General features: G+C 42.8%; 1 protein-coding gene across 1 annotated transcript in view; it reads left to right on the top strand.

The window, feature by feature from the left end:
- The window catches only part of NQO2 (N-ribosyldihydronicotinamide:quinone dehydrogenase 2), a 43030-nt gene that overhangs the window by 19230 nt on the left and 2312 nt on the right, over positions 1-21488 (top strand). Inside the window, exons 2-5 of the mRNA XM_063451780.1 lie at positions 7222-7386; positions 10583-10713; positions 13809-13922; positions 15965-16066. Of these exons, the coding sequence (XP_063307850.1) occupies positions 7222-7386; positions 10583-10713; positions 13809-13922; positions 15965-16066 (512 nt within the window). The remainder of the gene's footprint in view (positions 1-7221; positions 7387-10582; positions 10714-13808; positions 13923-15964; positions 16067-21488) is intronic.

Raw genomic sequence — 21488 nt, 5'->3', positions numbered from 1 at the left:
CACTTGGTGGATATCCCTAGTTTTGCAGTGGCTCTTTCTTTGATTTATGGGTTGTAATATAGTTGGATATGGATACATAGGTGTTTGATGTATGACAGCCAGTGTCATTAACTACCCTGTAATGCTTAGATGTAGTGCATGTGACACATTTCTCTTGAGCTCATGCAAGTTATCATTATTATTATGTATTTTTACTTTATCTTTCTTGGCTTCCAGTTCCTCTCTGGTTTGATTCACATGCTTGCTTTGCTTGGTCGTTAAATTTATTGATAAGCCTGTTCTGCCTTCACATTTAGTACTTTATGTACATACTTTATCAAGGGCTAGATGTGTATCACATATTTTGATAATGTAATAGATTGGGCGGATTGTTGGGGTTATAACCGATATACATATTATGCAAATGTCCCTCGAGCAGTGTTTATGTTTATTTTAGTTGCTATGGACACTTTGGTCGCATAGCAACAGTCTCCCAATGAAGCTGGATTCCGGCCGATCACGTGACGCGGTAATGACGCTGACGCCACGTGATGACGTCACGCACGCACACGTGACCGACGGCGGAACCCGCGCGTTTTTCGGACCGGAAAGACAGGGAGTGGGAGTGTATTCCGGTGGTGGGTAAGTTAATTGCTGGTTTTTATTTCTGTATATATGTGTGTACCAGTCTTGTATGTGTTAGTCCTGATGAAAGTCTGCATATGGCAGACTGAAACGTCGATTTTTTTTTATTTTACTAATGATTAAAAGTTAAATCTTAAATTGGAGTCCTGGGAGTGCTATCATTTTCTACCTTTCTACATTTTGGCTTGACAAGCACCGGGCAAGTATTTCCACTATATGGAGTGCAAGATTATTTTCCATTTTTATATATATATATATAATGTGTGTGTGTATATATATATAGAGAGAGAGAGAGAGAATGATAATTTAGGCACTCACCCCTGAATGATGTTCAAATGTATCCTGCCTTTGGTGCATCCGTCGTCCAGATATATAGCAAGCGATAAACTGGAGCACTCAAAAGGACTTTTCAATAGTGGTTTTATTGGTACGAAAAAGCTTACATCAAACTGTAAATCATCTGTTTCGACCCCTCAGGGTCTTTTTCAAGAACGCTTTTTCGTACCAATAAATCCACTATTGAAAAGTCCTTTTGAGTGCTCCAGTTTATCGCTTGCTATATATATAGCGTCCAAGTAGAGAGCACTCTGGAGTCTTAATATTGTATCAAAATAAATACTGCTTTATTGTGCAGAATACAAAAAATTTCGACGTTTCAGTCACAATAGACTTTTCTCAAGACCCTTGAGACCCTTGAGAAAAGTCTACTGTGACTGAAACGTCGACATTTTTTGTATTCTGCACAATAAAGCAGTATTTATTTTGATACAATATTAAGACTCCAGAGTGCTCTCTACTTGGACGCTATACATTGGTCAGAGATTACTTGCACCGGAGCACAGAAAAGACCGGGAACATTGAGTGCTGGGACCTGGGAAGATATGTATGTGTGTGTATATATATATATATATATATATATATATTAATGTGTGTGTGTGTGTGTATATGTATATATATATATGTGTATATATGTATATATATATATATATATATGTGTGTGTGTGTATATGTATATATGTGTATATATACATATATATACATATACATATATATACACATATATAACAATTGTTTCACCAGCAGTACGTAAAATTAGAAAGTAACCAAGGCTATGGCTTTTAAATGAATATATATCACTAGAGGGGTTAACTATTCCATGCTTAGCACATACAAAATTATGTACATTATCGAGTGGGCGGTGAGGAGCATCGGGTGGCAGCATACGCCGACGATATGCTCTTCTTTCTAGAACAGCCACTGATCTCCGTCCCCAACCTACTGCAGGCATTTGAGACCTACGGACGACTATCCAACCTGAAGCTAAACATTGACAAGTCCGAAGCCATGTCAATATCACGAAATGAGGACCTCGAAACCCGACTCAGCTCCCAATTCACATTCTCTTGGTGCTCATCCAAACTCCGCTACCTGGGCACCTGGCTGCAGAAAGACCTATCACAGCTATACCCGTTGAACTTCCTCCCCATCCTGGCGTCCATACAACAAGACCTGGCGCGTTGGACAGGTCAATACATATCGTGGTTCGGCCGCATTAATGCGGTTAAGATGAATATCTTGCCTAGGCTGCTTTACTTGTTCGCAACCCTGCCCACGAGGATCCCAGGAGCCTTTTTCCGGTCGGCGGAAACGGCCATCCGAAAATTCGTGTGGAACCAGAGACCGACCCGTATCCGCAAGACCACCTTAGAACGCCCCCAAACCGCCGGGGGGGTGGGATTGCCGTCCCTCCTTGCCTACTATCAGGCAACCCACCTACACAGGATAGTGGATTGGCACGCCCACCCTAGCCCCAGAAGATGGGTACAGATGGAGACGAAACAGTACCCAGGCACCATCCCGTCCAGACTCTGGCTGGGAAGACTAACCTTCGCAGAGTTGCAGACGGGCAACCCCATCATTGATGCCACACTCAAGACTTGGTGCAACCTAAGATACGCCCACCAACTGACGACCTCCCCAAACCCCCTCACCCCTATCACCTACAACCCCGACCTAGCAGGGGGCCTCCCCCCCCCGCAACCTTCAAAAACCTCCAAAGATCAAACTGGATCTATATGCGTCAATGGAGCGCGGGTAATGAACTCCGGCCGCTGATGGACCTGATGGATGACCGGCCTCCCACACAACTGGACGCGTATCACTACCACCAGGTGAAGACGTATTACACACTACTACCTGGTAGAGCCCATCTTCACAGGCAACTCACTGAATTTGAACAAATGTGCACGAACAGGAAACATATTGAGCACGGGATCTCCCAGATGTACAGTATACTTCAGGAGTCGGAGGACAAGGGTAGACCAGCCTATGTAAACAAGTGGGAGGCGGAGACCGAGACCTAACTTACGGACCAGGAGTGGGGTAAAATATTCCTACTCACGCATAAATGCTCCATAAGTTCAAAGTTCCAGGAAACTAATTAGAAAGTACTGACTCGATGGTACCAAACACCGGACGACCTTAGACGCATGCGAGTCACCGACACAGGTGAATGCTGGAGATGCGGCACTGAACTAGGTACCCACATGCACATATGGTGGGCATGCCGGCACATCAAGCCATACTGGCAGATGATCCACTCAAAGATCAGGGAGATCACAGGTTCGAACATTCCCCTACAACCCCTACCGATGCTCCTACACCACACACCCACACCGGTACGCACATACAAAAATTCCCTCACCATACATTTACTTACAGCAGCGAAAGCCCTTATACCACTACATTGGAAACGCACAACGGTTCCCACATTCCAGCAATGGGTAGATAAAGTCGAAACCATCTATGACATGGAAATCATGACCGCCTCCCTGCAGGGGCGCTCCGACAAGTGTGCCCTTAGGTGGTTCCCCTGGAAAACATATCTGTCAAAAAGGACAACATAAACCACCTTTAGAAGAGTGAGACGCCCGAGCTGTAGCCACCTGCGGTTCACGAGTCGACCGCTGTAAGTGAGGGCTGTTGGCATGGTCGCGCGGGCCTTGGGGTCCCTGACCGGACATCCCGCTCCCCGTCCCCCTGCCTACCCATCCTGATTCCCGAATACACCCCCCCAAAACTTGATCCCGTAATGGTCTCGAGACACATACCTATGATGAACCGGCAAGGCCCACTCACACTGGTCAAAGACACAGAAATAGGTATTACAATCATGCCCACCGCCTGAAACTGACCACAACTGATATGAACCCAGATACACCCAGACGAAATAACCCAGAGGAGAAAGTTCATACAGACAAATACGTAAAACACACACACACTGAAGACCACACGCTCACTCACTATCAGGGCCCTTAGAGGCTCATATGCCCATGCAGAGAGGCTCCCCTGAACGATGTGGGAGACCCCACTTACACGGAGTCGGACCTATATAGAACTGTAGAGACATCCCTACCTACCCCGACCGATACCCCACCCTACGACAGCACCCACTAACCATTGAGACTGACGGGACAACAACCCACCCACTGAAAGCCCCGACATACGGTGCTTCTCTACTACGTCCCACCGTTATACATATATGAATAGGAATCTGTCTTGCAAACCCCAGACCTCAATACCGCTTTCTTAAATTACCCACAGTTTTACCCTACCCTGTTGGATTTACTTATTCAGTTATATAAAAATTGGACAGAATGGTAACACGATAAACGCCTGGAACCAGACACCAATAGAACTCAGCCATTATGTATAAACTTTGTTATAACCGGATATATTGTTGCAAATCTTGAGACACGGCTTTTGCATAAGCCTAAATATTGTCTATACTCAATATGCTTGTATTAATCGACTCTGCCATTCGAAAAATAAAGAATTACAAAAAAAAATAATAATAATTATGTACATTAAATAGATTCTGGAAAAAAAAAAGTTTAAGAATTTCCACTAAAAATTCTAGAAAAAAGAGGGCATGATTTGAAATCGGAGGGTGGAAGACTGAAGGGTAATGTGATAGATGCTAAAATGCTACTTCACAGAAATGGCAGAATGGCACTGTCACTGTCTGTGCACTTACCTCACGGCAGCTTCTCTTCAGTCTCCGACCTCGAGTCCTCAGTCCGCGGCGCCTTCTCCTCGGCCAATGGCGTGGGGTTTACCTCTTGGCCAATCAGGAAGCGGGAGGATCAGTGTGATTGGCCAGGAGGAGGCTATTCGCTATTGTCACACAATGGGCGGGCGCAATGCTCTGCGGAGGAATTAAAGTTCCTCGGGCGGCGGAGGGCGCAATGCTCTGCGGAGGAATTAAAGTTCCTTGGTCGGCGGCCCGGTACCCATTGATCCATGGACCGGTACCGGTCCGCGGCCCGGGGGTTGGGGAACACTGAGTTACAGTATGCTAAATCTAGCATTTAGTTTAAATCCTATGTCATAACGATTCCGAAAATTGTCTAAACATCTACACACATATTAAACCTTGACAGATTAGACATGGGGTGAGCGATGAGTTCTTCAGAAAAATATTAATATTATTTAAAATAAAATATCAGTTTTATTTTGTTACTTTTGATCTCCCCACCAGCCCATAAAGGGACTTAGTTACTTTTTGGACTGAGCCTGGCTTAAATACGTGACTAATGGATCATTGAGCCACCCGGGGAGTTCTTTCGATGCCCACTGGGCATATGCACAGTTTGCCCATTGATCAGTCTAAGCCTGCTCCTATGGCAGCAATAACCACAACCAAGCATTTTCGGTAGCTGTGGATTAAACCTGCACAATGTTGAGCAAGAACTTTTGACCACTACCTCAGCTCAGCCACATTCTTAGGATGTGAACAGCTCTCTCTATTCTTAGGATGTGGTGTGAAAAGATCTCTTGAGGTCATTCCACAACATCTCTAAGGGGTTATGGTCTGGGCTATTACTTGGCCACTCCAAAAGGTAAATGTTTTATGTGTTCCATTCTGTAGTAGATTTACTTAAAAATGTATCATTGTCCTGTTGCATCACCCAACTTCTACTGAACTTCAGTTGGTGCACAACCACAACGATATTATCTTGTTGGATATCTTGCTAAACTTGGGAATTTGTTTTTCCCTCACTGATGGCAAAAGGTCCAGGCCCTGTAGCAGCAAAGCAGCCTCAAATCATGCTGCTCTCCCCAGCCTACTTAACTATTGGGATGATGTTTTCATATTGTGTGGCGAAAGTAACCTCGCCACTGTTTTTTGGATGGGCCTGTTTGCCAGCCTCCTACCCTGTGACTATGGCCCCTGCAAGAGACCTGGCTAAAATACTTTAAACAGGCTCTGTTCATGTTTTTCCTGTGCTTGGAGATAATTGGATTAGAATTAATTAAATTACTGATCCAATTATCTACCATGCAGAGGGGAGGGATCGTGCGCTGTGTGTGGGAGTGTTGTGCCTTGTAACCTTATTGTCATTGGGCTGTGAAGTTGCAAATCAGACTATCATCAAGTCCATGTGGGCGTACTCCTTGCATGGGGATTGTCATATAAGGCCAAGTGTGGCTCCCATTAAAGAGAATGCTTTACCCCTTCATTAAGTTTTGGCTCATGTTTGGGGGATTGGAGAACTACATACACTCTGGGGATTGCTATATCAAAATACTCCCCTGAGTATAATCCCTAGCTCTTATAAGAGCTGTTCCTGCTACGCTCTCTGGACAAGGAGAGTCTACCCACTGGAAGCTGGATCCTGGTCTTGAGTCCATAATGTGTGCAGGACGGCGAGACCCCAACCATGCTGCGGCGGTTCGTGGGGTCTACAGTGGTTATGTTGTTATAGTACAGTGCTTATAGTGTTCGCAAGTACTAGGAAAAAGCGATTGACGGAGGTACCCGGTTGGGGTGCTAGGCGGTCCGTCACATATTGGTACAGGGTGCCCTTTTTATGCCATACATAGTGCTGCATGTTCTTCAGTCCACAAAACATTTTCCCAGTTGACTGGATGACTACTTCTAGGGAGATTAGCCTCATTACTAAATCATCTTAATGTATAGACAATTTGTCTAACAGTGGGCAGATAAATAGCTAAGCTCTTTGAGGAAACAATTTTAATTCTTTCTAGCTTTATGCAACACAACAATTCTTGATCACAGGTATTGTGAGAGCTCTTTTTCTTGCGAGGCATGGTTCACATCAATATATGCTTTTTGTAAAAATCTAACAAATGTGTGAGTGCTTTCTATAAGTCAAATCAAAGTAGCTCTAAACCACACCTCCAATCTTGTTTCGTTAATTGGACACCAAGTTTGCCAATTTTGAACTTGAATTAGCTTTTGTTGAAGTCATTAGCATAGTGTTTAACATACTTTTTGCAAGGTATACAGTGATTATTTAAATGATATTTTCTGTATGTATAATAACACTACAATGTACTATTTAAATCATTGCGTTTGTGGATTACTGTAGCTTAGATGAACATCAAACCAGATGTTAAGACAAATTTATACATAAATGCAATAATTTCTTAAATAATTTCACATACTTTTCTTGTCACTGAATTTAGGAAAACTCACATCAACTACACCACAGTATAGATGATGTGAAGCACTATTATGGGTAAACAAAAAATAACTTATTACGGTTATTGAACAATTTATTTGCATTCTAGGAAAAAATGTTCTAATAGTGTATGCGCACCAGGAGCCAAAGTCCATGAATGGATCTCTGAAAAACATTGCGGTAGATGTATTACAGAAGCAAGGATGCAGCATCATCATATCGGATCTCTATTCAATGAATTTCAATGCAGCAGCAACCCGAAATGACATTACAGGTACAATCATGAAACTCTCTACTTTATGAATGACTGTGAAAGATGATTGGATTACGGAGATACATCAGGTGATGTATGTGTGTGTGTGTGTGTGTGCCTGTGTCTGTGTGTACCTGTCAGTGCCTTGAGTATGCATGTCTGTGCTACAAAATAGAGCTTTATGGTCACAACCCCTCTTAGGTCAGTATCTAAGCCAAGAGACCGTAGAGAAAGGGATAAAAAACAATATCAGTGATCTAAAAACACAGAAAGCTAGCAGAGGTGCATATATGGAGAATAAAAACACAATGATCCAATAGCAGGGACGATACCTGTGAATAACAGGAAAAAAATGACTTGTGTAACATGGAAGCAGGGACTATAACTGATATGTTAAGTAATACAAAAATAATACAAAAACTTACTATATTAGTATATATTATATTATATAACTTATATATTATTAATCTATCTCAGTGGAAGCAGGAGAAATCCCTATCTATATTAAGGCTATTAGGGTAACGATTATCAAGTTCGTAACTCCAGAACAACTCACATTGTTCAAGTCTCCTCTTCATGTCTACCCCTCATGCAAGTGTTTTACATGTTCAATGGCCACAACAATTGGGCCACTTAGTGCCTATGCGACTCAAACTGTGTCGCAACTACTGAGAAAGATTACAATGGAGTATATTGCTCTTGTGCTTTCCTACCCTCACTGAGAGAGCACAACTGGTTTTCCCTTTGTAGGCTAAGCCATATGGGCGTTTTAGCATATATACCACATCCGTAGTTTCACAGTTTAACCTGTCATGGAGGGAATATATTTTGCCTGTCCTTGGGTGGAAGATGCTTGCCGAATCTCTACATACCCTTAATGTTAAAAACACAATTCCCAGTGGACGGAGAAACAAAGGGTATACCTGCCTGCACTAAGGAGTCCGATTCCCTTGTAAGATTTAAAACTGTATTTTTTATTTTGTGCACTGTTCCTTAATCTGTATTTCAGACCTGAAATACAAGCACGTTTTCTGAGCACAAGAGATACAGAAAACCCAGAAAATTGTTTTGTTCTTCATTGTGCCTCAGAGGTAAGGTTTAGTAGATATCCCCAAGGCATAGTGAGCAAGGAGTCCATGTCTGGATTACCATTTTCACTTAGGTATACCCTAGTCATTTCTGTGCACATTAGCCAAAAAAACAAGAGTTAGAAGAAACTGAGCCAGTCTCATATGAGACTTATCCCACCCACAAGGGCAGTCCATACCTGAAATACCAGCAGGTACCAAAGACATAGTGGAGACATAACAGAAGGTTTGCAAACATTGGAGAAGATGGGATACACACTAGATGATTAGGATACAGAAGGTGAGTGGGGATGAAAACACAGAGTATGTCATATAAGGAAACATGGACAAAGCCCATTTCTAATTCAGAACAAAGAAAAATGCTGAACTGGATCTCACGGAACATGAACCTTTATTGTCTGGCTCTTTACTTGTCTGTGTCACTGAGGCCTTGCTACTCCATTATTAACTTGGTTGATTTTTTTCTATTATTGTGTTGAAATAGTGAATTAAAAGAGCTGCATGTTCAATAGTAGAACAGTCTAGATTTCAAGGATCCTGTATCTCTTTAGTTCCCTGGTGTCTACATTCAGGGACACCAGGGAACTGTCTCCAGGCAGCACAGCACTCACTGTGCCGAAGGCATTAGGCACATATAGAGAGCACTTTAAAAGTGTGGTCCTCTATGTAGGTTGCTGGCCCGGAGTCTGTCTGTGAGAATCATGTGCTTGACACCAGGCTCACATGCCCCTTCAGTGTGAGAGGAGTTCCTAAAAGAAATGCCATGTACTGTTCAACACCTTAAACCTATCTCTAGAACGGAAGCTCTTTTGAGCAGGGTCCTCAGCAACCTATTGTTTCTGTTACATTTTGTGATTGTCTCAATTATTGTTAATGGATGGAACCACCTACTTTCCTGATTCCTCCACCACCTACCATGCTGATTCGAGGTTGGTAAAAATTGAAATGAAGGTGTGAAGCAGATGACTTTTGTAATTAGTACCGAGTCCTTGTTACTTCGAAAACAAAAAGTAACTTATTAAAGGACCACTATAGTGCCAGGAAAACATACTTGTTTTCCTGGCACTACAGTGCCCTGAGGGTGCCCCCACCCTCAGGGTCCCCCTCCCGCCCGGCTCTGGAAAGGGGAAAAGGGGTAAAACTTACCTTTTTCCAGCGCTGGGCGGGGAGCTCTCTGCCTCCGATCCTCCTCCGTTCCGCCCCATCGACTGAATGCGCACGCGCGGCAAGAGCTGCGCGCGCATTCAGCCGGTCGCATAGGAAAGCATTTACAATGCTTTCCTATGGACGCTTGCGTGCTCTCACTGTGATTTTCACAGTGAGAATCACGCAAGCGCCTCTAGCGGCTGTCAATGAGAGAGCCACTAGAGGATTTGGGGGAAGGCTTAACCCATTTATAAACATAGCAGTTTCTCTGAAACTGCTATGTTTATAAAAAAAAATGGGTTAACCCTAGCTGGACCTGGCACCCAGACCACTTCATTAAGCTGAAGTGGTCTGGGTGCCTAGAGTGGTCCTTTAAGGTTATTGAATAATTTATTTTAATTCCAGAAAAACTAAAGTAAAGAGCAGATATGTTAAAAAACTATGCAGAAATATATATTTTTTTAAATAATAAAAATAATCTCCCATGATGTTTCTTATATCAGCATCAAGAAGAGACCAATTGTTCAACCACTTAGTGCATTGCCATAAAAACCATCTGAGTAGCACTTGTCATTCATTCACATGGCCCTATACACTTGCATGCAACAATAATACTAGTTTTATACTGGAACTGCCCACCAAGTCCAAATCTGCGTCTCCACACTGAGTCAGCTGGACAATACTGATAGAAATAATAACATAATCTCTAGGATCCTTCCCTTTAATTTCTCTAAAGCACAAGCAAACTGTTCCCATTGTCTGGTCTTTCCTTCACATGCACCTCCTGTATATAGTATAAATTCCATCATTGATCCACTTCTGACTGTATGGCTATGGTGTCCTGAAATTCAGGAAAGGATGTGTTTTTCTGGAAAAAAATATATCTGTAGATCTGGAGATTAGTACAATCTGTCTACTAAACATGTTCTATTTGATAAAGTCATGAATGTACATGCTATCCTAATTCTGCTTTATCTTTGTAGGAGATCTATGCAATCCACAGCACTTCCGTTATGGAGCAGAGACAATGGAAGCATTCAAAAAAGGTGTTTTGTGTGATGATATACTCAAAGAACAGGAAAAAGTTAAAGTAGCCGACTTAATTATATTTCAGGTAATCAGCTTAAAATTGTTAATTGCAACAAAAACAGGAAATATGAGAACTCTGAGAACTGCCCTTCGATAAATCATCACTCAGGTTTCAAAATCGTTTTTGCTCACTTGTGCCATTACAGAGAGAACCAGTTCCAAGGCATATTAGATTAATCCCATAAAAAATGTTAATTGCATAAACCACAGCCAGTTGAATACAAAACTGTCCCTCGACATTCAGTATGGAGGAAGAAACAATAGACCTCAACATCAAAATACAGGTAGTCCTCACTTTGCAACTTACCTGCTTTATGACTGGTAATACTTACGACCAGCTCTCTAGCGTGTGGATTCGAGGAATCATTAGAAAGCTAGTTTATGTTCGGGGAATTTTCCCCAAACATAGATTTCAGGGATTCCCTGCGCTAGTGAACTAATCTATGTTCATGGAAGTTACCCCAAACATAGGTTAGTGGGATTCCCTGCGCTAGTGAGCTAATCTATGTTTAGAGATTTTTCCCCCGAACATAGATTCATGGGATCTTTCCCAAACATAGACCTGTTCTCTAGTGCATGCACTTTAGCACATCCTCACTTACAGACCAATTAGTTTTATGACTGAGTTGTAAGAACGGAACCAAGTCGGTTTTTGGAATGTTTGTGTGGGTCAACTGGAAAAAAAAATTATATATATATATATATATATCTTCCAACAATGGACAAGAATAAAGGGGAGCCTAACATTACCTTTAACCACTGGTGCTGCAGTCCAGTCTGTCTCCATACTGAGTTTTTATTATCTGCAGTTTTTGACTGAATTTGGTTGACTTAACTTCTAGACTTTCTAGAAGGGTGTATAAGTGACGTTCTGTGGGAGGAGTTCCTAAAAGAAATGTCATGACCTGTTCAACACCTAAATATCTCAGGCACTTGCTGTTATAAATTTAAGCAGATTTAATGGACACCGCAATGTTTCGACCTGTACCCAGTTCTTGATCAAGCTTGACTGAGTGCCTGAGACCCATACTCAGTCAGCACCCTGTAATTTTTATGATTGAGTGCAATCCTCTTTTCTCTTGTGATACCTGTTCAACACCTGAAACCTATGTCTAAATTGTAAGCTATTTCGAGCAGGGTCCTCAGCAACCTATTGCTTCTGTTATATTTTGTGATTGTCTCATTTATTGTTAAATGTCCCCCTTTATAACATTGCAAAGTGCTGCTTAATATGTTGGCGCTATATAAAAAAAATAATAATAGATATATGTATTTTGGAAACAACATCAACACCCTAGAGGTCTGAGTCCATCCCTTAAAGGAACACTATGTATTACTGACCCTATAGTGTTTAATTCACCATTTAGGTGGCATGCCCTCCTTAGCCCCCTTAAAAATGTTAAAACTCACCTTATTTCCAGCGCTGCATGAGTCCGCCGACGCTGGCCCCACCCCTGATCCGCCTAATTGATGACATCATCAGAAGTTCAGATTTTCTTTTGTCAAGCCAATGCTTTCCTATCAGGGAAAGCATTGGATTGGCTGAAATCGGCAAGGAGGCGGGGTTGGGGCGGGGCCAAACAGCACCTCCTCATAGAGATGCAGAGCGTGGAGAAGCTGAAAGGCAGTGCTCCCTACTGTGCAGCACTGCCCCAGGCCTCCAGCGGCCATCTGAAGAGTGGCCACTTGGAGGTGTCCCTAGGGGGCAATGTAAACACTGCCTTTTCTCTGAAAAGGCGGTGTATGCATGCAAATGCGTAAAGGCAATGATTATACTCACCAGAACAGTTCCATTAAGCTGTAGTTGTTCTGGTGACTATAGTGTCCCTTTAAATCTTTTACTCAATGACAGCCCTATAAGACAGGGTAAAACACAGGCCTGTCTTTTAGATTGCCCAGAATCTTATGGCCCAATGCCAAACCAATGGAAAGTGTTAAAAAAATCTAGTTAGAGCAGACCAAGCATGTCTGAGGGGTATATACCTAGAAAATAATGATTTTCTAAAAAAATTAAAATGTCCCAAAATCTTGACATAATTAGTTGCTCTGCAGCATCTCCAGCCATGACGAATAAATCAACACTCAAAAGACACAGATTTGTCATTAGTCTTTACTAAGAACATTGGATTATTTTTGTTCAAACAAAATTGGGAGGGTTTCTTACGCCTCCTGCCCCTTTAGAACCTCCTCCACTGCTTTTAACAGAGTTCAATAGGAAATTAAATGCACATACTTTTAAATTAGCAAATAACACATTACAAGCAAATATAGACTTGAAAAAGATAAATTGTTTCTTATCACCATTAGTGAACTGCTATATTAACTGTATGGCGCCCCCCATTATTACACAGATCAGTAGGGTGAATAGTATAACAGCCTAATGCTACATCACAGTAATTTCTGTTAAAGGGATACTATAGTGCCAGGTATACAAAACTGTATTCCTGGCACTATCGCTCCCCCTGTCTTCCCACTCCCTCGCGCCCCTTCCCTCCCCGGTGAATAAAGGGTAAAAAACCCTTTATTTACTTACCTGATCCCAGCACCAATATCCCTCGGTGGTAGGTCAACGCTCCACCCCCTCGGATATCCCACAATGAGTGGGCGCTACTGCGCATGCACAGCAAATGCCGCACGCATTATATCTTTCCATAGGAAAGCATTGAATCAATGCTTTCCTATGGGAAAAATCTAACACTGGATGCCCTCATGCAGAGCGTGAGGACATCAGCGTCAGATACTGGAGCAAGGGTCCGTTTTGATCCAAGAAGCACCTCCCCCCCCCAGTGGCTGTCTGGCAAAAGAGACACAGCACCCAGACCACTTCAATGAGCTGAAGTGGTCTGGGTGCCTATAGTATCACTTTAAAACACACATGATACTATATATTATAAAATTTAATAATCACTTCTGTGAGCCTTCCCTAATTTTCTTTTTCTTTACTTTTTCCACCAGTGTCACTGTACTGGCTGCAGATTGGCAGTGCTAGGTGATTTGGCTGTAATGTTGTCACTGTTCAAAAATGTTCAGCTTAACATATCCTGGCATGCTGTTAGTTATATTCTGCTTTGTTTTTGTTTTTTTTAATAACAATATAAATGTGAATTTATTTTATTGCAGTTCCCTTTGTATTGGTACAGCTTTCCTGCCATAATGAAGGGTTGGATAGATCGAGTATTTGTACAGGGCTTTGCCTTTGATTTTCCAGGTTGTTATGATACAGGATTACTGAAGGTATTTATGCATACATTATACATTGAAAAATGTTATTATAGATACTATAAATTAAGAAAATAAAAAGCATTATTCCCACAATTTCATTCTGTCTGAAGACACTGCAATGCCAGTGTATAACAGATTTCTTTTATAAATGTGAAAGGATAACCTTTTTTTAGGGCAAGCTTTTTGCATCTGTCTGCGAACCATAACCACTACAGCCCAGTTATGTATCATACCATTTTTGAATGGTTGAACTAAAACTAGGGTTCCTTTAGGCAGCCAGAGATTACTCGTTCATTTGTTGTACTAAAGGGTTAATACAACTACCATCGCCCCTCCTGCTTTTAGAAGTAGTCGTAGTGGTAGGAGTTTGTATTGCAGCACATCTGCTTGAAAAGCTGCACATACTGAGATATATGCACTTGTGTGCCGGGGGCTAGTAATACCTTCAGCACACATGACTCTGAAACTCTAAAATAAGTCTGTCCTCAGTGTGCATCGCACATTGCCAATGGACATAATTAGCTTATCCATTGCAGGCAGAGCCAGCATTTGTCTCCCCTCCCTTCTTCCTATACAGAAGCTTTCCCACCTGCTATACCCTCAATTATTCTTCATTTTACTAACAAACTTGCCTTCTGAGCCAGTTAAAAGGTAAATTAAAAGGTAAATTAAAAGGCTTCTCTGTGAGAAACCTTTGATTGGAACCTGCGATGACTGCCATCCGACAGGGAGTGGAAAGTCAGGCTGGTAGGTTCATCCAGCACTGGATTTCAGGTAAGTTATTGAATTATTTTCTTAGTTATTTTATTGTTTTTTGGGGGGGAAGGGGTGACAACAAGCTTCCACTCACTACCACACTACCTACTCTTAGCTAGTCTTGTTGATTACTGCAGACATGTATTTCTAACTTGTTTCTTGTTATTGATTTTCTTTTTTTTTTTTTTTTAAATGTCAAGACCACACTTTACCTTGTATGCAATATCACTGCTGGTTAAAATTGATATGGCATTGTATGTGAGGATGAACACAATTGCACTACTAAATAAAGAATGGAAAAAAAAAAGAAAGCAATGACTGAAAACTGGAGCTGTTATAAATGTCATCAGTTATGGACTAAATATGGTGGGAAAATGAAAAAAAGAGAGAAATTGCCAAGAGAGTGATTTTAGCCTGTAGGCAAGATTGTGACATCAACAACCAGGACACATGTATCAGGCACTGTAGATGGAATTTGTTAGTGCTGCAAAATTTGTTGGCACTTTATAAATACTTATAATAATAATAATAAAGAAACACTACATGTATTCATGACCCTATACTGTTAAAACCACCATTTAAGTGGCTTGCCTTGCCCCCCCCCCCATGCTTTATTTCCAGCGCCATGGATGTCTGCTGCTGCTGGCCCTGCGTCCGATCCGGCTCTTTGCTGACATCATCATAATTTATGACTTCAGCCAATCCAATGCTTTCCCATAGGGCTGAAATCCCATATTATTATTATTATTATTATTTTATTATTTATATAGCGCCAACAAATTCCGTAGCGCTGTACAATGGGATATGGCTGAAACTGAAAAAGAGGTGGGATGGGGCGGGGCCAAATGCCAGCTTGGCCAATCAGCACCTCCTCATAGAGATGCATTCATTCAATGCACCTCTCTAAGGAAAATTCAGCATCACCACACTGCAGCACTGCCCCAGTAGCACAGTGTTTACATGAGCATGCCTGCAGGGAATGATTATACCCACCAGAACAACTACATTAAGCTGTAGTTGTTCTTGTGACTAAAGTGTCCATTTAAAAATAAAATATTTTTTAATAGCATTTCAGATTTTAACATCTTGAGAATTAAGTTGCTGGGTGCTGTGGGTTTGTGTAAGACTACTGAAGGATTCTTGTAACATAGTTTTATACTTCCATATTGTTTGTTTGTTCTTTTTCTAATAGAATATATATGTTCTAAAGCTAGTTTTTTAGTAAAATAAATCAAGTTTATTCTAATAATTTAAAATCAGTATTCAGTTATTGTTAATTCAATTATTTTGACATTCAGGATAAACTAGCTCTACTCTCATTCACTACTGGTGGAACAAAGGAGATGTTTTCTAAGGATGGGATGAAAGGTGACATCCGGTATGTGCTTTGGCCCATGCAGGTAATAGCTTCATTGCTGTATGCAAAAATCACTATGTGCCCATGTTCATATGATACATTATTTGATATAGATTGAACCTAGATGTTAAAATATTTGTATAGTGTGTCAAAAACATTTAACAAGTGTACTTTGATTCAAAAAAGTGGAGACAGTTTGCTGGTAAAACTGTAGTCGTAATTACATTTGATTTTATTAATAAGATGAACTACATGAAAAGAGTAAAGTTCAAACAATCATATATTACATGCCATTATGGAATTGTGTTTGCCCTTACGTGATTCTGAAATACCACGCCCACCAAAATCCTGCTTCACCGGACACTGCTGTTAGGGGGCATGGATTTATTTAAACGATTTTACGAAATTAGCATAGGGTATGTGTTTTCTGATAGCTATATCCTGTGAGTTTCCCTCCAGCACCACCTCCACCAGATACATGATGATTGGGACGTATAACTGTTTTACTGTTTTCTGTTGATACTATTCTATAATTAGGCCCATCATAATTGTCAGCACCAGGCCCAATGGGCTCTTAATCTAGCCCTGCCACTGTAGTGGTAATGATACCAAAAGTACTGAGTACTTGAGTGCCATTCCCCAGTAAGTGCAGAAAGTGTTCTGCAACAATTTGCTTCTTATTTGGGTCCTTCCGTGCACCAACAGTGGCGTCTCTAGGATTCATTTTTTTTTGGGGGGGGGGGCACATGGTGTGCCAGGGACAAAAGTAGGGGGGGCACATTTAACCCCGCCCTCACGACAGTTTGACCCCGCCCCTGCCGCTTGTTAAGCCACGCACCCGACACAATGTTTTTTTGTTTTTTTTTAATAATCCCTGGTGGAGAATTCATTATTTTCCACCAAGGATTATTAAAAAAACAAACACATTTCCCATGATACAGTCCATACACACACACACAGACTGCTGAGTCCTTACACACACAGAGACTGCTGAGTCCATACACACACAGACACACAGACTGCTGAATCCATACACACACACACAGACACACAGACTGCTGAGTCCATACAACACACAGACACATAGACTGCTGAGTCCACACACACACACACACACACACACAAACACACACAGACTGCTGAGTTCATACACACACACACAGACTGCTGAGTCCATACACACACACACAGACTCCCCGCAGCCCCCTTGGTTAGGGGTACCCATTCCCAATGCACGGACCTAGACGGGGTAAACCCATTCAACCACTACTACCACCGACTAAACCTCCAACACGACAGGCACATCATATGTGCCTCTAAAACGCCTCGTAGGCCTACAAAGACATCCAATCTATGTCACACACTAAATGCTATATAAAACAGAACCAAACGACAGCACATTATAGCAGATAATCCTGAAGCCGGAACGCCCTATAACACTCCACAGTGGCCCCGTCAGCCCAGCATTAACCGAACCCAACTGGCGACACCAGCCAGCCACCAGAAGGATCTACCCTTTGATCGCACAGTCTCACATGTCACACAGTTCTATAGCCAGACAACAAGCTTCCACACCACTGGTGTGCCAGGGACAAAAGTAGGGGGGGCACATTTAACCCCGCCCTCACGTCAGTTTGACCCCGCCCCTGCCGCTTGTTAAGCCACGCACCCGACACAATGTTTTTTATTTTTTTTTTAATAATCCCTGGTGGAGAATTCATTATTTTCCACCAAGGATTATTAAAAAAACAAACACATTTCCCATGATACAGTCCTTACACACACAGAGACTGCTGAGTCCATACACACACAGACACACAGACTGCTGAATCCATACACACACACAGACACACAGACTGCTGAGTCCATACAACACACAGACACACACACACAAACACACACAGACTGCTGAGTTCATACACACACACACACACACAGACTGCTGAGTCCATACACACACACACAGACTGCTGAGTCCATACACACACAGACACAAACACAGACTACTGAGTCCATACACACACAGAGACAGCTGAGTCCACACACACACACACACACACACAGACACACACAGACTGCTGAGTCCATACACACACACACAGACACACACACGGACTGCTGAGTCCACACACACACACACACACACACAGAGACTGCTGAGTCCAAACACACACACACAGAGACTGCTGAGTCCAAACACACACACACAGAGACTGCTGAGTTCAAACACACACACACAGACTGCTGAGTACATACACACACACACAGACTGCTGAGTACATACACACACAGACTGCTGAGTACACACACACACAGACTGCTGAGTCCATATACACATAGACTTCTGAGTCCATACACACACACACACACACACAGACTGCTGAATCCATACACACACAGGCTGCTGAGTCCATACACACAGACTTCTGAGTCCATACACACAGACTGCTGAGTTCATAAACACACACACACACACACACACACAGACTGCTGAGTCCATACACGCAGACACAAACACAGACTGCTGAGTCCATACACACAGCAGTCTGTGTGTATGGACCCAGCAGTCTGTGTGAGTCCATACACACACACACACACACTGCTGAGTCCACACACACACTGCTGAGTCCATACACACACAGACAGCTGAGTCCATACACACACAGAGATTGCTGAGTCCATACAAACACAGACACATAGACTGCTGAGTCCATACACACACAGACACACACACACACACACACAGACTGCTGAGTCCATACACACACACACACAGAGACTGCTGAGTCCAAACACACACACACTGACTGCTGAGTACATACACACACATACTGCAGAGTACACACATACAGACTGCCGAGTCCATACACACACACACACACACACACACAGACTGCCAAGTCCATACACACATACAGACTGCTGAGTCCATACACACAGACTGCTGAGTTCATACACACACACACACACACACACACAGACTGCTGAGTCCATACACACAGACACACACACAGACTGCTGAGTCCATACACACACACAGACTGCTGAGTCAATACACACATACAGACTGCTGAGTCCATACACACACACTGCTGAGTCCATACACACAGACTGCTGATTCCATACACACAGATTGCTGAGTCCATACACACAAACACAGACTTCTGAGTCCATACACACACAGAGATTGCTGAGTCCATACATACACACACACACACACACACACAGAGACTGCTGAGTCCAAACAAACACACACACACACACACACACACACAGACTGCTGAGTACATACACACACACACACACACACACACACACAGACTGCTGAGTCCAAACACACACACACACACACACACAGAGAGAGACTGCTGAGTCCAAACACACACACACACACACACACAGAGAGAGACTGCTGAGTCCAAACACACACACACACACACACACACACACACAGACTGCTGAGTCCAAACACACACACACACACACACACAGAGAGAGACTGCTGAGTCCAAACACACACACACACACACACACACACACACACACACACAGACTGCTGAGTACATACAGACACACAGACTGCAGAGTCCATACATACACACACAGACTTCTGAGTCCATACACACACAGAGATTGCTGAGTCCATACACACACACAGACTGCTGGGTCCATACACACAGACTGCTGGGTCCATACACACAGACTGCTGAGTCCATACACACACACACACACACACACTGCTGAGTCCATACACACACACACACACACACACTGCTGAGTCCACACACACACACACACACACACACTGCTGAGTCCATACACACACAGACAGCTGAGTCCATACACACACAGAGATTGCTGAGTCCATACAAACACAGACACATAGACTGCTGAGTCCATACACACACAGACACACACACACACAGACTGCTGAGTCCATACACACACACAGAGAGACTGCTGAGTCCAAACACACACACATACTGCAGAGTACACACATACAGACTGCTGAGTCCATACACACACACACACACACACACAGACTGCCAAGTCCATACACACATACAGACTGCTGAGTCCATACACACAGACTGCTGAGTTCATACACACACACACACACACAGACTGCTGAGTCCATACACACAGACACAAACACAGACTGCTGAGTCCATACACACACACACAGACTGCTGAGTCCATACACACACACACAGACTGCTGAGTCAATACACACATACAGACTGCTGATTCCATACACACACACTGCTGATTCCATACACACACACTGCTGATTCCATACACACACACTGCTGATTCCATACACACACACTGCTGATTCCATACACACACACTGCTGATTCCATACACACAGACTGCTGATTCCATACACACAGATTGCTGAGTCCATACACACACACACAGACTTCTGAGTCCATACACACACAGAGATTGCTGAGTCCATACATACACACACACACACACACACACACACACACACACAGAGACTGCTGAGTCCAAACAAACACACATACACACACACACAGAGACTGCTGAGTACATACACACACACACACACACACAGACTGCTGAGTCCAAACACACACACACACACACAGAGAGAGACTGCTGAGTCCAAACACACACACACACACAGACTGCTGAGTACATACAGACACACAGACTGCAGAGTCCATACATACACACACACACACACACATAGACTGCTGAGTCAATACACACAGACTGCTGAGTCCATACACACACACAAACACACACAGACTGCTGAATCCATACACACACACACACACACACACACAAACTGCTGAGTCTATACACACAGACAGGGGTGGACTGACAGTGCCTCGGGCCCCCAGGCAAAACTAGGACCTGGGCCCCTTACAGATTAATATCTATGCTGGTACACATGATCGTGTAGATGTACCGTGTATTTGATTATATGTGCATGTAAAGTGAATGCACACTATTCACTGTGAGCCCTGGTGTAAGCTAATATATGTATTTATATGTGTATTTTTGTGTGTTGTATCAGGATCCGTGGATTCAGGGTATGTTTTTTTTAGGGTAGTAATTATATGTGTTTGTGTAGCATGGCTGTAACAACTACTATAGTCACCAAAACAACTACAGCTTAATTTAGTTGTTCTGGTGTGTATAGTCAGTCTCTGCACGCATTTTAAAGGACCACTATAGGCACCCAGACCACTTCAACTTAATGAAGTGGTCTGGGTGCCAGGTCCAGCTAGGGTTAACCCATTTTTTTTATAAACATAGCAGTTTCAAAGAAACTGCTATGTTTATAAATGGGTTAATCCAGCCCTCAAATCCTCTAGTGGCTGTCTCACTGACAGCCGCTAGAGGCGCTTGCGTGATTCTCACTGTGAAAATCACAGTGAGAGCACGCAAGTGTCCATAGGAAAGCATTGATAATGCTTTCCCATTAGACC

This window comes from Pelobates fuscus, chromosome 4, assembly GCF_036172605.1.
Source record: "Pelobates fuscus isolate aPelFus1 chromosome 4, aPelFus1.pri, whole genome shotgun sequence".
Taxonomy (NCBI): domain Eukaryota; kingdom Metazoa; phylum Chordata; class Amphibia; order Anura; family Pelobatidae; genus Pelobates; species Pelobates fuscus.
Note: the sequence above shows the minus strand (reverse complement) of the source record. Positions and strands in the feature narration are given on the sequence as shown.